Source organism: Schistocerca gregaria, chromosome 3, assembly GCF_023897955.1.
Source record: "Schistocerca gregaria isolate iqSchGreg1 chromosome 3, iqSchGreg1.2, whole genome shotgun sequence".
Lineage (NCBI taxonomy): Eukaryota > Metazoa > Arthropoda > Insecta > Orthoptera > Acrididae > Schistocerca > Schistocerca gregaria.
Genome location: NC_064922.1, coordinates 662768858 through 662785310, shown reverse-complemented (window position 1 = coordinate 662785310; position 16453 = coordinate 662768858). Strand labels below are relative to the sequence as shown.

General features: G+C 40.4%; 1 protein-coding gene across 3 annotated transcripts in view; it reads left to right on the top strand.

Moving 5' to 3' along the window:
• The first annotated feature begins 2334 nt into the window (after positions 1-2334).
• LOC126354915 (breast cancer type 1 susceptibility protein homolog) overlaps positions 2335-16453 on the top strand; it is a 245320-nt gene continuing 231201 nt past the window's right edge. For 2 of the 3 annotated variants that reach the window (XM_050004985.1, XM_050004984.1), the window contains exon 1: positions 2335-2607. In XM_050004985.1, coding sequence (XP_049860942.1) covers positions 2528-2607 — 80 coding nt within the window. In that variant the 5' untranslated portion in view covers positions 2335-2527. The remainder of the gene's footprint in view (positions 2608-16453) is intronic. The other variant, XM_050004986.1, reaches the window with a different exon arrangement.

Here is a 16453-nt window from a genome sequence, read left to right as displayed (position 1 = left end):
CCCCCCCCCACCTGGGCTTTGATAGTGCATGATGTTCTGGATGAAACATTTCTGGATCAGTGGATTGGAAGGAACAGTCCAACACCTTCGCCAGTCCGCTCTCCAGACACTACGCAACTTGACTTTTTTTTCTGGGACTACATCAAGGACAGAGTCTTTGTCACACCAGTTGCTGATATCGACGAACTGAAGGCTAGGATACAAGTTGCTATGGGTACTGTGACAACATATGTTACGAAACGTATGGCGGGAACTGGAATAGAGCCTTGACATTCTCCGAGCTACTGAGGGAGCACATGTTGAAGTTAACTAATGTAAGTGGTCTTAAAAAAAACTAGTAACACTAACCTATGTAATAGCATCAAATGTAAATTATTATGTCAAATGGTTATTCTGTAATAAATTGTTATAATAGGGCAAGACTTTGCACTCACCCTGTATTTTTTTATTCTTAATTTTTTTACTCTCTTTTAGTGGTAAGGTACTGTACTTAATTTTGTAACCAAACTTTGATTTACAGCACAGAACCATGGATTTCCCAAGGAATAAATGTATCATATGGGACAAAATAGAAACTGTATCTAGAATCTAGAAACGGCTCTGATGTTTACACTGTAACACCTTTAAAAAATATTGCAAAATCTTGAAGCAAGTAATTCAGAAATCTAAGCAGCTTTATTATGAGAAAAAGATAATCAAACAGGCAACAAAATGAAACCTATATGGGATACAGTGAAAACAGAGTCAAGTGAGGCCAGAAAGAAAGAGGTACAGATAACTCTAAAAATAAATGAGACATTGGTAACAAGTGGATGTAGCACTGCAAACCTAAACTAGATCTTTGTTCAGTTACTGACAGCTTGAAGATACCAGGTTCAGTAAAGAGTGGAATGTAATTTCTGAAGCAAATAACTTCAATAAAATGGAAATGACACGCACTTCTCCCAAAGAAGTAGCATACACCATAAAATCCTTACAATTTAAGTATTCTAGTGATTATGATAACATATCAACAAAGTTAATCAAGGAATGTTCATGTGAGTTGAGTTCAACCTTAGACTATTTGTGTAACTGATCTCTTATCAATGGAAGATTTGCAGACTTGCTAAAAAGCCTCATTTCAAGAAAAGAGGTACTGTCAAACTGTCGACTAATTTCACTTTTGCCAACTCTTTCAATAATATTTCAAATGGTTGTGTTCAAGCACCTTCTTAGCATATGACTGAAAATAAAATATTGTTCAAGTCACAGTTTGGGTTTCTTAAGGGTGCTGGTATAGAGAAGGCAAGTTACAGGCACTATGAGAATTTATTTAATCATTCGTTTACAAATTAGAGGCTAGTGGCATTTTCTGTGACCTGTCAAAAAGATTTGACTGTGTGGATCACATCATTTTCTTAGGGTAATTGGAATATTATGGTGTCACTGGCAGTGCTGCAAAATGGTTCGTGGTTTACATAATTAACAGGAAACAAAGGGTGACAAATGACCAGGGAACTGATTATTGTATTCATGTGTTTTATGTTTATAATGTTATACTTTCTAACATCTTCCATATCCCCAAGACTCATCTCACTTTTGGATCTATTGAACGAAGAGTGAATCTAATCTTACAGAACAGTCACTACTCATTGATAGCATCAAAACTATACTTGGCTATTATATTTCCACAAAATTTTAATGAGGCTTAAGAGTTGCTTTAAATCTCTAAGGGGAGGAATGAACTTCCATTTCCTGGTAATATTTACACTCAAAGACAAAAGCAAAAAATTACTATCAGTATGCTGAAATAAGAGATATCCTTATAGTATGGAGTGTTCTGGGGTAGTAAGAACCTCACCAAGTCCATACCCTCGGTTACAGTACTTTTTAAGCCAGTCACTCTTACTCCATTGCAAACAAGTAATTATAAGCAGTCCCTGAACTCTAGAATGATGTTCCTATCACATTGTTTAGGGACATTTTGCTACTTTCGAAAGTATTTACTTAATTGAACACCAAGCCAATCCCTTTGGCATGACACTAACTTACCACGTACATAAACAAACGATTCTACATATGTGCTGTCGAACGAACCATATCAGAATGAGGTCAGATCCATCTATCGGTAGTTCCTGAAGCTCCAAGGTGATGTTTGTGGAAGCGACATTGTGCAAGAAAAGTAGAACGCCTTTAACTTTCGTAACTTAGGCGTAAATTGGCGTGAGTGTTCATGTACGGTGCTTCCACGAGCAAACAGATTTACGCGAGTGGTACTGGTGAGGGGGGCGGGGCTGCAGTAGTGTAAGCAATTAATAGCTGTGGAAGCCCGCCTTTGGATGATCCATGGTAACCATTTCTGCTGGGGCTAGACACCGTGAACTCTCCAGTTACATCTCTGATTATTGTATCTCTGATTGTTTTCGCGCCAAGCTTGTGTTGTGGTTGTGCGATTTTGTGAATGATATGTGAAATTATCGAAGAGACGGCAGTAAAAAAAGACAGCTAGCATTCTTTGTGTTAATTTTGCCCACAGAGATTGCTAAAGATGGCTGTTACATTAGATAAGATTCAAAAAATATCTTGTACATTAGATAAACTGAGAAAGAATTTACAGTGTGTAATATGGTGAGTTATACCATCCGTCAGCAGCAAGAAATTGTTAGTTTCATGTTAAAAGACGCGTTACTAATGAGGTTTCGAGACTAGTGGGAAAAAAATGTTATTACCAGTATGAAGTGTTCATACCTAGGTTGCCCTAAGCCTGTTTCCAAATTGTGCTGATGTATGAAATGTGCATTTTGACGTTTAGAAAGATTCTGTTTGGAGTAACTGGCCCTCGATTCATTGTCCCTGTTATCTTCCGAAGTCTCATTAGCGTTCTTGGAGTGCGTACGTTGCAGCTGTCTTTTATGTGTTTGTATCGCCTTTCCTCGCATAGGCAGTGAGTGTCTCTGATAAGCCTTCATGGTAAAAACCCTATAGGATGAGAGAAATATATGCGAAGATCAGTAGAAGTTATGGCGTTACGAAGACCCATTTCTGACACGATTGTTGCGTGTAATTGATGAATATCATTGTGACATGATAACGCGCTTCTTAATTATATTATTTTATTGGAACATGGTGTGTCAGAGTGTACTGTGGCAGTCATTTAAATAGATAACAGCTTCAGTCGCATACAATAATTATGTACGTCGACCACTTTTTGTTAGCCCAAACTATTAAGATCCATGACAGAATTCCGAGCAATGACCTCGTAGGGCTTAATGTAGCCCCTCTAATTTTATATTGTAGTTTTAGTTATTGTAAGTGAAAAATTGTTAAATATAGAGTGAACGTAGATCTTGGGCTATGCTGCAGATAGATATGTTTTGACTTCACCATCTGTCAACCAAACTTTCACCCTCCAATCTAACATAGACCTCGTGTTCTACTGCAGACCAGTCTATCACCATATCTTTCTTTTTGAATGTTGATGCTGGCACACTCAATTGTAATGAGGAATCACCCTGAATGTATAGCCTTTAAATGATGCTAAACATTGTTCTATATTCTTATCCCATGATTTCAAAACTATACATTAATATCTAGCATATTAGAAGTGACATTGGGTAACCATAATTGTTGAGTTGGAAAACTGAGAGTAAGTAGTAAGGAAAGATTGCACTTGATTTCACATTGAAGAAGCAGAAATGTTTTTCTGAATGTATGTTCTCTTGTGTGTGACATTTAAGTATGTTGTTGACCTCTGTTGGTTATTTTCATTTTGTGTAACTTGTTTTAAGTATCTGTTGAAAGTCGGGTTATTAGCTCAGTTTATCAAACAAGGCAGCAGAATGTTCAACCTAGAAGTGAAACTGCAAAGTTATTTATTCCTCCCGTGTGTGTCAATTCCCCCTCCTTAGCTGAGTGGTAAGTGTGGCAACGCCATGCGAGGGGCCTTGGTTCGATTCCTGCCTTGGTCGGAAATTTTCTCTACTCGGGAACTATTTATTGTGTTATCTTCATCATACGAACCTCATCGACAAGCAGTTTGCTGAAGTGGCGTCACTTAAAAAGACTTGTATCAGGCAACTGGTCTACCTTATGGGAGGCCCTCGTCACACAACATTTCATTTCATATGTGTCAAAACATTTGGAATGCAGGTGCACAGTGTAGAGGCCTCACTCATTTCAGCAGTAATCTAATGAATTACAGGCTTACGTTAAACTATTACATTGTCATGTTGTAAATGATTGTGGTATCTACACAGTATAGTAGAGTGCTGAGTGAGGTGGAAAAGTGCTTAAGACATCGGATATGTGCCTAATAGGAGCAGGGTTAAAATCTCTGTCTTGACATCAGAGTTTGGATTTTAAGTGGTATCATGGCAAAATCAAAGTGCAATTCCACCAATCTGGTGTGACCTGTGATGTCGTCAAGATGACAGACATCCCTCTTTCAAGTGTTTGCAATATGGTGACCACGATGTCACTCATTATACCTGAGAACAAACATCACTACACATGAAATATCTAACTCAAGCAATAAAATGAAACCAATTAGACAAATGCGGGAAGTAGGGAGTTTTGGGTAGTCACACACCATTCCGGAACATGTATTAATATATATATATATATATATATATATATATATACACACAGATTTTTGAACTTTCAACAAAACCAAAAAAAGCGCAAAAATTATGCCATTGCTATCATAAAATTAACTTGAGCTACATAGCTTAAACGAACCTTTCAATACAAAGAATCCACAGAAAGCTTGAAAACCAGGCATTGCAAATTTCACTGGGGCTTTATAATTCAAACGAAGCCACCAAGCTTGGCAGTGCTGTGGTTAGTGCACAGGACTTGCATTTGGGAGGACAACAGTTGAAATCCATATCCGACTGTCCAGATTTAGATTTTCCATGATTCCCTTAAGTTGCTCCAGGCAGGTTTTGGGATGATTCTCCTGAAAGGGCATGATGTTCATTCTTTCAGACAAAGCCCTTGATACCAGGAACACACATACAACTCCAGAACCTGACACTGCAAGTTACACTTGACTTCCAGGCTAGCTAAAACAAGACTGCAGTACTGAAAACCAGCACACTCAAATCATCAGGTCCATTCATCAAACTGTCACTTACTGTATGTGCCTAAAATGAAGTCCACAGTACAACAAACCAGAACTCGTATACTGCAATTAATATAAAAAATATAACCCAACCATTGATGATAAACTGCTATTCTACCAATGCAATTGCCAGACACAATTAAGAAAAACTCTAAAATCCATGAAAACTCTAATCATCACCAATTTCAATATCGTAAACAACTATAAACTCACAAAGCGTACATACTACTATAAAAGAATAGAACCTCTACCCCACCCATAAAAAAAAAAGTAAATAAGCGTGCGTGCGCACACACACAGGCGCACGTGCCCGACTTAAAAAGCAAAACAAAATCTTAAAATCTTCCACAGTTGGTTCAGATAACTGTAGGAACCTGATCATAGACAACATATCTTTGCCCATCGACATAAGCAGTAACCTGCTACTAAGTTTGTCATATCCATAAAAAAAAAGAGAGAGACTTCTATTAAATTTCTGACCGTAAGAAACTCTCAGCACTAATAATGTTGAACCCAAGCACTAATCCATCACATGGAGTATGCTAAATCAAGTTAACCCACTAGGGAGCATGTAAAAATTCTTGAAATGACACACATTTGCCCAACAAAATCAAGGGACACACTAAAATGCTTGACAAATAACGTTTCAAACAAGAGTGTGCCACCAATTACAACATGTTACCTAGACAAGCAGACTTAAAATAAAATGAGCAGTTCTGACACCATACAACAAAACACAGTTGTCACATGTTGAAGGATGAATGGAGTCACAACTCATATTATACAAGGATCAGGTTAACAGAATCTGCTGATACCTGCCAGCTTCATCCCTTAATGTAATGTTAATGTGACAGTGATGCCATATGTGTGCAGACAGAAAGAGAACAGTGCATTGACATTTTCTTTCATCTGACTTAGATGCTGTAATGTCATTTGTAGTGAAAGTGAGATTTGTTGTGTCGCCCAAGGTCTAAGTTAGGTTGAAAGAGGACAGTTTGGTTATGAGTGGGCGAAGTGGTATCAAATACTTCACTTGACCACCCTTCAATAAAGTGGTATTGAACGCTTCAGTTAATCACCCTTCAGTAGGTCCTGGCTAACCTTTCACATTATCCCCAAAGTCAACCTGGTGCTCTCCCTCCTGACTATCTCTTTATGGACAGAACATGAAAGCTGTATCTTCCCTCTGTCCTTCACGACTGTGTTACCTCAGGAATGTGAAATCTAGGATTAGTGCAGTAAGATATTCATTGATGCTTATCTTTTTTCATATGTTACCATCAGGGAGATTCCATGGTGACTCACGCTACATTTTGAAATCTGTGTTTTAATATGTTGAATTGTTATCAATCTATAAACCCATATTTTCTTGGAAATGCGGAAGCATCCGATCCCGCCCGTTTGCTTTGATCCATGACGTCACAAATATGGCGGAAACGACCATAAACCACGATTCCAATATGGCGCATATAAAGTCGGTATGTACACATTATGAGGACAAAAATACATCGAAAAACAAACACACACTTTCCACAAAAAACCTAAGGACACTGAAGGGACAAGCGCGGGAAATGGGGTGATTTTGGGTGGGGGAAAACTAAATATAAACAAATTTAGACACCCATCCCCGTGCTAAACCACACAAAACGATGGAAAAAACCGACATTGCAAAACTCCTCAAATTCCACTACACACAATATCATTTGGAATCTGACACTTCCCTTGACCTATATAGCTCAACAGCAGCTCCTGATCCCATAAATTAGGATCAAACACTTCCCTTAGCCTATATAGCTCAAAAACATCTCCCGATACCAATATCAACATACACAGCCACACATTGGGATCGAACACTTCCTTTGACCTGAGCACTGTTAATTTTATCCTTCATATCCATTCCTGAACGAAAACAACAACCGATTAATTTTACTAAAATTACCATATGATGTACAGCGAACAACACTAAATTAACCTTCACACAAAATCATTAACTCACTGAAATGAATTCCACTACAAACACAGCCGGCACTCGAACAATTCTGGATAATGAGCAAAAGCAAACTGAGCCCATTACACCACACAAACGAAAACTCTGAACATACCACCAGAGAGCACAGCAAACCACAACACAACGACATCTACATACACACCACACTCACAAACCAAACTGCACGCTGTCATGACGCCACACACGACAACACCCTTACGTCACGGGTCAAAGCTGACGCGTGGGACTGGATGCTTCTGTCGACCCATTTTCTTTTGTAAATCAGTATAAATTGTTTTATCCAGGCAAAGATTTTAATGTGTTATTTAAGCAGGGAAGAGCATTAAAATTAAAGAACAGGAATGTAATTTATGTTGTGCTGTAACTCATGTTACAAATTTGGGACATCCTATTCCTAATGTGCGTTTTAGGTCAAAAGTATCCTCAAACTATTAGGAATATGGATAGGGTTTTTATCACAAATAATGCATATTAGGTTGGTATTCAGATGTTAGAGTTACAGATTTCTAAAAATGTTTATACCTTGTGAAATATTGTAATATATTGAAAAAAGGTGCATGACTCATGTTACTTGCTACTTCTTGTTGGGATAACTTTTTTCCTGCAAGCCGAGAAATGAAAATATGGCATCATGTGCCCAATGAGGTCAACTTAAAGTTAACATTTCAGTTTTCAAACACTATGAAAAATGAAACTTCCTGGCAGATTAAAACTGTGTGCCGGACCGAGACACGAACTCTGTACCTTTGCCTTTCACGGGCAAGTGCGCTACCAACTGAGCTACCCAATCACGACTCATGCCCCGTCCTCACAGCTTTACTTCCACCAGTACCTCGTCTCCTACCTTCCAAACATCCCCCAGGCTCTGGTTAAGCCATGTCTCCGCAATATCCTTTCTTTCAGGAGTGCTAGATCTGCAAGTTTCGCAGGAGAGCTTCTGTAAAGTTAAGGTAGGAGACGAGGTACTGGCCACTCTCAGGAGCAACACCCCGCCACCCGTCGGGGACGTCCATCCCCACTTCTAAGCCGGAGAAGCAACCAACTTCTTCGGCTCCTCTCGCTCGCAGGAGGTACCTCCCTTCCCAGGTTTCCATAAGTGGAAAGGATGATGCCCAGCAGTGGCATAAGTGCCCACAAGCAGGTGGTCGTAGGGCTTCGTGATCCTCCTCCGTCCCAGAGACTGAATCGATGACGCCCTCCCAGCCAATGACACCAAAGGAGCAGTGAGAAAAGTGCAAGAAGAAAGCCTCTAAGACGAAGGAACTTGCGGTGGCACCCACCCCACCGCAACCTACAAGCTCTGCGTCTGATGGCGAGGTAGAGATACTGGCGTCCGCTGAGGATGTAGATCTCCCCAGACTCTCAGACACAATCGATGTCACTTGCACAGGTACTCAATCGGTGGCAGCAGGTGACCCAGCGGCATAATCTGCCTCCTCTGTCCCTCCACGCCTTTCTCGGCCATGGACAGTGTCATCCTACAGTGGAACTGCAGCGGTTTTTTCACCATCTTGCTGAGCTCCGACAACTTCTCAGCCTTCACCCTTTCCTCTGCGTTGCTCTTCAGGAAACCACCCTTGGAGATTGGCCTTTCGGAGAGTGACCTCAGGTCAGTTTTGCAGTAGAATGGCGCGGCTTGTCTTCACCCAACGAACTTCGGGCCATCAAGAAGGCTACTGGTGCGTGGCACTCCTCCTTGCGGGTTTCTTGCAAGGACACTGTTGTCCTCTGCCGGCTGCGCATTGGCCACTCCTGGATAATCCACAGCTATTTATTGCGCTGCAGGGACCCATCTTTATGTTGCTGCAGGTCAGCTTTGAGTGTGGTCCACATCTTGTTGGACTGCCCGCTTTTAACTCTGCTCAGGCAGACATTTGCACTGCCTGGTACGCTTTGTGCACTTTTATCAGATGACGTTGCAATGGCAGATTTAGTTTTGAGTTTTATTCGTGCAGGGTGTTTTTATCGCTTGGTCTAAGTGTTTGTCCTCTTTTTTTGTGTTGAGTCTGGCCTTTGGCCTACAATTTTAGACTGGGGTTTTTAGTGCGTTTCTTGGTGGTTGGCTTTTCCTTTTTTTTGTTTCTACAGTCAGCCAGCCATTGTCACACTCGGTGTGATTTTAATTCCTTTTGTCTGGTCTCTGTCTGTGGCTTTCATGTCCTGTGTCGCCTCTTGTCATCTTCATTGTTTGTTTTTATTTCTTGTGCGGGTTTCACGTTCATGGAAAAGGGATCGATGGCCCTAGTAGTCTGGTCCCTTCAATCCCACAAACCAACCCTATACAGCATTAAGACCTTCACCATATATGCTCACACCTCACAACAGCCAAGGGTCACCCACTTGCCCTCCCCTTTACACAGCTCCACGATCTCCCTCCACTATACCTTGTGGCCAGGTGAACTCGTAGAGATGAGCCGCTCACTAATGTTGCTAACTAATAATTGAGACAAATATAATGATACCTGTTTATCATCCTCCCCCCCTCCTCCCCCCCCCCCCCCCTCCCCCATGATGCCAGAAGTGTTGGCTGGGCTACCAGCAACACTAGCACCCTTTGGCAACCATGCAAAGCACATCCTATGCCATTTTAGGTCCTGCCTGCCATTTGCAGTGTGGAGGGATATACAGGGTGGCACACGAAATGTGTTACAATTTTGTTTTTGAATATAAACTTTATTGTCAATACAATCTGAAAGGAACGTATACTACAATGAAGAGCCGTCCATGGATATTTGTTCTAACTCAGCACATGCTCAATATGTCCACCATTTCGTTTCCTAACTTCCTTCAAATGAACACTGAAGTTAGTGATTACCCTACGGCACATGACTTCTGTAATTTCACTGCAAGCTTGAAGAATAATTCTTCTGATGTCCATTAAATCACATGGACATTTCGGGAAAATTTTTTCCTTTAAGTACCCCTAAAAAAAAGTCACATGGATTGAGGTCTGGAAGATGGGGGGCCAATTTTGTCCGTCATTGAAGCGACCTGGAAACCTGAGTAAAATGATCTGCGTGTCGAAATGCTTGTGTAAAAACTCCAATACAGTGTTTGCAGTATGTGGCTTTGCTCCATCTTGCATGAACCGCTATGTGTTGAAGGGCAAGGCAGTAGAAAGAAGCTGTGGAATGAAGCTATTGCGAAGCATGCTCAAATAATGCTCGCTGTTCACAGTTTCTTCAAAGAAAAAGAGTCCAATAAGTCTGTGACTGGAAATTGCTGCCCACGCTGTAATCCTCGAAGCATAATGTTGTTGTTCATGAAGTTCTTGGGGGTGTTCAGTGGCCCAAAAGCATACATTTTGTTTGTTAACCACACCGTCTAAAAGAAAATGCGCCTCGTCTGAATACCAAACGTTGTAGAGAGTTTTTTCCCTTTCCTCCACCCACTGAGCAGACAGTAGTCTCTGCTGCTTGTGTTCTTCAGTGAGCTTCTGTGCACAGGTCATCTTGTATGGGAACATATGGAGGTCACTTTTAAGAATGCATTGAACGGAGCGTCTGGATATTCCCAGTTGCACTGCTTGCCTTTCTACACGATTTCCCGGGACTTCTCTGTACGGCAACTCGTACCGCTTCAATATTCTCCTCCTAACAAATAGACTTAGGCCGAGGTCGCTTCGCTTCCAATACTGTTCCTTCCTGTACAAATTTATCATACAACCTGTGGGTAGTCTTCTTGCAAGTTGTGTTAAACTGTTGCCGAAAACACCTCTGAGTCACAACAATGCTTTTCGTTTCATGAAAAAGTAACACAATTGCCAATCTTTGCTGTGTCGTCAGTCTTCCATTGTCAGCCATTGCTGTTTACTAGTCTCCTAGCGGCAGTATCGTGAATTACACATCATTTCGTAACTCATTTGTTTTTTCAAGCTCTGCTGGTACTGCTGTGGAGATCCCAGCGGGATATCTAATGTGCATCATAAATTGTGAAAGAAACAATTGGTAACACATTTCGTGCTCCACCCTGTATAACCCAATCCAATAGTGACAAATATGAACTCATGCCAGGTGGGAATTACGACAAAAGCCCACAGGCCATGGAGAGCAATAGGTTTCATGGGGTAATTGGTGCTCCTCTGTAAGGGTTTGCCAATTTAGTGTTTTCCAATATTTATACAACATTCTCCTGTGAGTAAAACAAACCCTTGAACACTCCTGACGACCTCTTTGTATGCATTCAGTATCCTCTGTAATTCTGTTTGGTATGAGTTCCACGCACGTGAACATATTCTAAGGTAAGACATACAAATGATTTGTAATTAGTATCCTTTTTATACTGACTAATTTTCCGGCACCCAGTCTGACAAGGAAACATCACTGACTTTACTACATATTTTAAGGAGAAAAAAATCACACACACAACATATCAGCCCCAGCAACTGATCCCATGTGGAAATCTGGGCCATAATTCGGAAAGTACAAAGTTATAATCCTCTGAATGTATAGCTTTTAAACTTCGCAGGCTCCAGCTGCTTGTACATCACTCTGTCCTGCAAATGTGTAATGCATGAACATAATGTACCGTACAGTGGAGTGAGTTAAAGCTTAGTTTTCATAATGTTGATGAACAAACAAGCAACAGAGGTTTGTTCATTGTGTTCAAAGTGTACTGTTTCTAACCTGTAATTGGCTCCAGAGATCTCTTTGCTTTGAACACTTTCGTGTTGCGATTCACAAATGCAGTGTAAATTAATGAAATAAGTGAGTCATTATGGAAGCAGTGTAGCACTATTTAACTATTAACATTGCTGTTGTGCTTTAGTTTCTTTGGATTGAAGAGCTGACACTATTGAACTGCAGTACTTTTGCAGGAGTTGCGCTATTCTTCAACGTGATTGGTGTGATTAAATTGTAAATAAAAAATCATTAGCTGCATTTCATAATAATGTGTGTGTGTGTGTGTGAGAGAGAGAGAAGCTGACAGGAGCTTGAATACTCTTTTCGCATAAAACAATGTGTTCTCGGACAAGATTTCAAAACATGTTTGTCCGAAATGCCCCCCCTTCTCTTCTTTTATTGTCAACCTTCCCTAATAGGAGGTCTCTGCTTGTTACTCCACTGTACAGTACTTTGCACTCAAGCATTCAGTGACTGCAGGAGCAAGTAACAAACGACTGGTGCAGGCTAAGTTTAACAGCTGTTCTTTCAGAAAGGTCATAACTATGTGCTATCATAATTGTGGCGAAAATTTTTATGCAGGACCAATTGCTATGTTGATATCTTGCATGTGTGCTTTTTTGACCTTAACCCTTTCTAATCTAGTTTTTGTGCTTGCAGTGTTCTCCCCAACTCTTATTTATTTTACATGGAAAAGGATGTAAGGCATTACTGATTATTATGCTATTGTTGTAAAAAAAAATGCTAAGTGAGGTTACTTTACAACTTTATTTCCTTTTACATTAGTTTTTTAAAACTACATAAGGTGTATTTGTTTATGGTTGTTTCTAATTTTTTTTCCGTATGGTACTTCTTCAACATTCTTCTGGGTGATATTAAGGCTTCCTCATGCATGTTTTGTGGTAGAAATTTGTTTCCCTTCTTCCTCCTTTCTCCTTGTGTTTGCTGCAAACCACACAATCCTTTTTCTTGTACTTTTACTGTATAAAGTGCATCTTCCCATTCAGACCCCTCGGTGTCAGACAATGATGGTGTCCTCTTATCTTTGAATTTGTATTTCTTACCTGATGGACAAGCTGTCTGATTAGATCTCTTGTATAAGAATGATGAGTTTGTAGCTGTTCTCCATACTTGTTTTTGTCTGTTGAGTAAAGAACATAACTGTTCACTACAGCAACTTCAATCAGCCAGAAAAATTTTTTTCCGCAACTTCATAAAACCATAGCAACTGCAGTGGTGATCAGCCCTGTCCACTCCTCCCATAAACTTAGTGTATTCCAAAGTAACAGTGGATTTCAGGAACTGCAGAGGCTCTTTCTTTGTGTACCCAGTGATAAGTTGAGTTTGAGGACCAAAGAATTTACTCAGCATTGTCACTAACATCTTGTCATGGAGTGAAAGACACATAATTTTCATCTCACTTCGATAGACACATAACTTATGCTCAGCATTTTTCTTTGTCTTCAAATCACATAGAAAATTGTTTCTACAAGGCATAGCTGTACCTCCAATAAAAGTTCTTAGTTTACTCTCCACATAAAATTGGAATAAAATTGCAAGCTTTCGGTGATTGCTCCCATCATCATTGCCAGGGGTTAAAATTGATTGTTGTGAATTGGTAAGGCTCCCACTTGTATCCTGTTTCCTTCTCTATCCTGTTTGCTGTATCTTGGCCTGAGAGTGTTGGGAATTAATAGCGTTCCTTGCGAGTGTGGCGAGAGTTATGCGGGCCAGTCTGTATGCACTGCCAGTCATCACTGCATTGAACATCAGCATCATTTTAAATACAGATATTTTGATAAATCAGGTGTGTCGGAGGGACAGCCTATTAACAGGCTATACACACAGCAATGCATGGTAGCAAGCACTTGATAAAGAAAAAGCACAGTAGAAGACTTCTCACAGTTGACCACCTGATGAGAGGGATGGTGTTGCAGGTATCACTAGATGGAGAGCTCAAACAAAATCTATTTACATTGAGGGCACCAACTTGGTACGCATCATTTCTGTGTTGTTATCATGATGTAATACAGCAGATAAATGCCATTCTGTTGGTATAAAAGAGCCAGCCTCACCAGTTCACAACAGTCAGTTTTAGCCACTGACGGTGATGGGGCAGTCATTAAAGCTTGGAATTTTATCCTATTTTGACATAGCAAGTAAACTGAGAACCTTTTTTGCAGGGACTCTGTCATGAAAAACTTTCATGCCCATAGCTGTTCTTGTTGAAAGACAACAAAGGAAATAGGTTACAGTACGCTTGTTCGCCCAATGCTTGAATACTGCTCAGCAGTGTGGGATCCGCACCAGGTAGGGTTGATAGAAGAGATAGAGAAGATCCAACGGAGAGCAGCGCGCTTCGTTACAGGATCATTTAGTAATTGCGAAAGCGTTACGGAGATGATAGATAAACTCCAGTGGAAGACTCTGCAGGAGAGACGCTCAGTAGCTCGGTACGGGCTTTTGTTAAAGTTTCGAGAACATACCTTCACCAAAGAGTCAAGCAGTATATTGCTCCCTCCTACGTATATCTCGCGAAGAGACCGTGAGGATAAAATCAGAGAGATTACAGCCCACACAGAAGCATACCGACAATCCTTCTTTCCACGTACAATACGAGACTGGAATAGAAGGGAGAACCGATAGAGGTACTCAGGGTACCCTCTGCCACACACTGTCAGGTGGCTTGCGGAGTATGGATGTAGATGTAGATGTAGATGTTGGAAGAAATTTCATTTTGTGCTATTCACAAGCAAGTTGATGGCTTGTGTACAACCTTTCAGTAAAGATGTGATAGCCTGAACCTCCTGCATAAGCTAGCAATTGCTGTGCCAAATGAACCACTGTTCGGATTGCAAAGGTAAATCAGGATGAATTAGACTTCTCGTAGTTGTCTTTCTGTAAAATGGAAAGTGAGGAAAACACTTAATCATTTTCTGAATCACACAGACAGAAAACTCATAAACTACACTTCATAGGCTTCTTTGGGTTGTAGCAATTGAATTGAATTCTTCCCTTGAGTCTCATCTATGTTCTTTGCATTTACTGTCAATACACTCACTAATGTTCGTCACATTGCTCCCACTCATAAGTTAACACCCCTGAGCTGTGACAGGTTGAGCTAAATGCGTCCAAAATAATTGAGAAAAATGAATATTAGAGAAAACATCCTTGAAAAATAAAGTTCATTCTAGCCAGTCCTCTGTAAAGTAGTCAGCTAACCCTGTCTTCAAATTCAAGGCCATGTTCAGTATTACACCAAGGAAAGCCTTCAATTCTTCTATTGAAGCATCCCTCTTTGGGTGCAAAATTGGATCTCTTGTAAGTTGATTGACTTTCTGTATCTTTTCTTAGCATACACCTTTGTAGCATTGCCAGTTTCACTGATGAGATTGTCAGTGAAGAAGAGTTGGAAATATTCAAGTTTAAAGTTTGGTTGAACACTGTGAGGTATGATGAACCCTTATTGTGTGACAGAAAAAGGAAACTTTGTGAGATCACTGTTGCCGTCATGATAAAAACCTTCCAGCTTTTTGCTACAGTTTGTCTCTCTTCAGTTTCCATTCTGCCAGTAGATTCTGATTCACTAGAACTGACATACTGTGCACAATGGAAGTTTCTTCCTGATCACTTTCATCACTAAATTATCCTTTGTCCTCAATGTTGGCGAAAAGCCAGCTGGTAATATCATGACCACTTACACATTTTCTGCTGACCGTTATCCTACTAGAAACGTGCAAATGCAACATGTTTGGGTTTTTAGATCTTTGTGCTAAGTGCTGCCATGCGCCTGGCGAGTTCCAGCAATGGAATGGACAGAAAGCACTATAATGGAAATGTGTCGGACATTGTCCAACACCGGAGGAGCTGTTTTGGAAAATCATAGTCAGACATTTGATCTGAAAGGGTTAAAATAAGAGGTGGTGTTCGTGATGTTTTGTTGTGAGTTTACTATTGATATTGTCTGCCAGATTATTAATATGCAATATGAACAGCAAGGGTTCCAACACACTTCCCTGGAGCATGCATTAAGTTGCTTTTACTCCTGTTGATGATTCTCCATCCAAGGGTACATGCTGCATCCTCCTTACCAACAAATCCTAATCCAGCCACAAGTTTAATTTGATACACCAATAACGGTACTTTTTTAACAAACATTGATGTAGACCAGAGTCAATTGCTTTTCAGAAGTCAAGGAATGCAATACTGTGTCCACTCTTTATCCGTAACTTTCAGGATGTCATGAGACAAAAGTGCAAGTTGGCTGGTTGGCATGACGGAGGTCATTCTTTTTGAGATATATCATTATGTTTCAGCTCAGAATATATTCTAGGATTCTACAATAGTAGTGATGTTGAACTGTAGTTTATGGATAACTTCTGCTACCTTTCTTGTAGTTTGGTATGACCTGTGCCTTCTCCCAATTGCTGGTCCCAGTTTGTTGTTTAAAGATTCTTCAGTATATTACAGTTAAAATGGGAACAAATGTAGCGAGTTCTGCATAGAAACTAGCATCAGTACTGTTGAGCCTGCAATATTATCCATTTGTAGGTGAGCTAATTGGCTACCTAGAATTGCTAATTGACTGCCAAGAATTGGTACAAGGTAAGGTGAATTTGTTTGCGAAGCTGTGCAGCACCAGGATTGAGAGCACATTACGGCTGGTCGGGCAGCCTCGGCCTCTTCAGGCAAGCCAGGTGCATTAGCAAAGGACTAGATAAA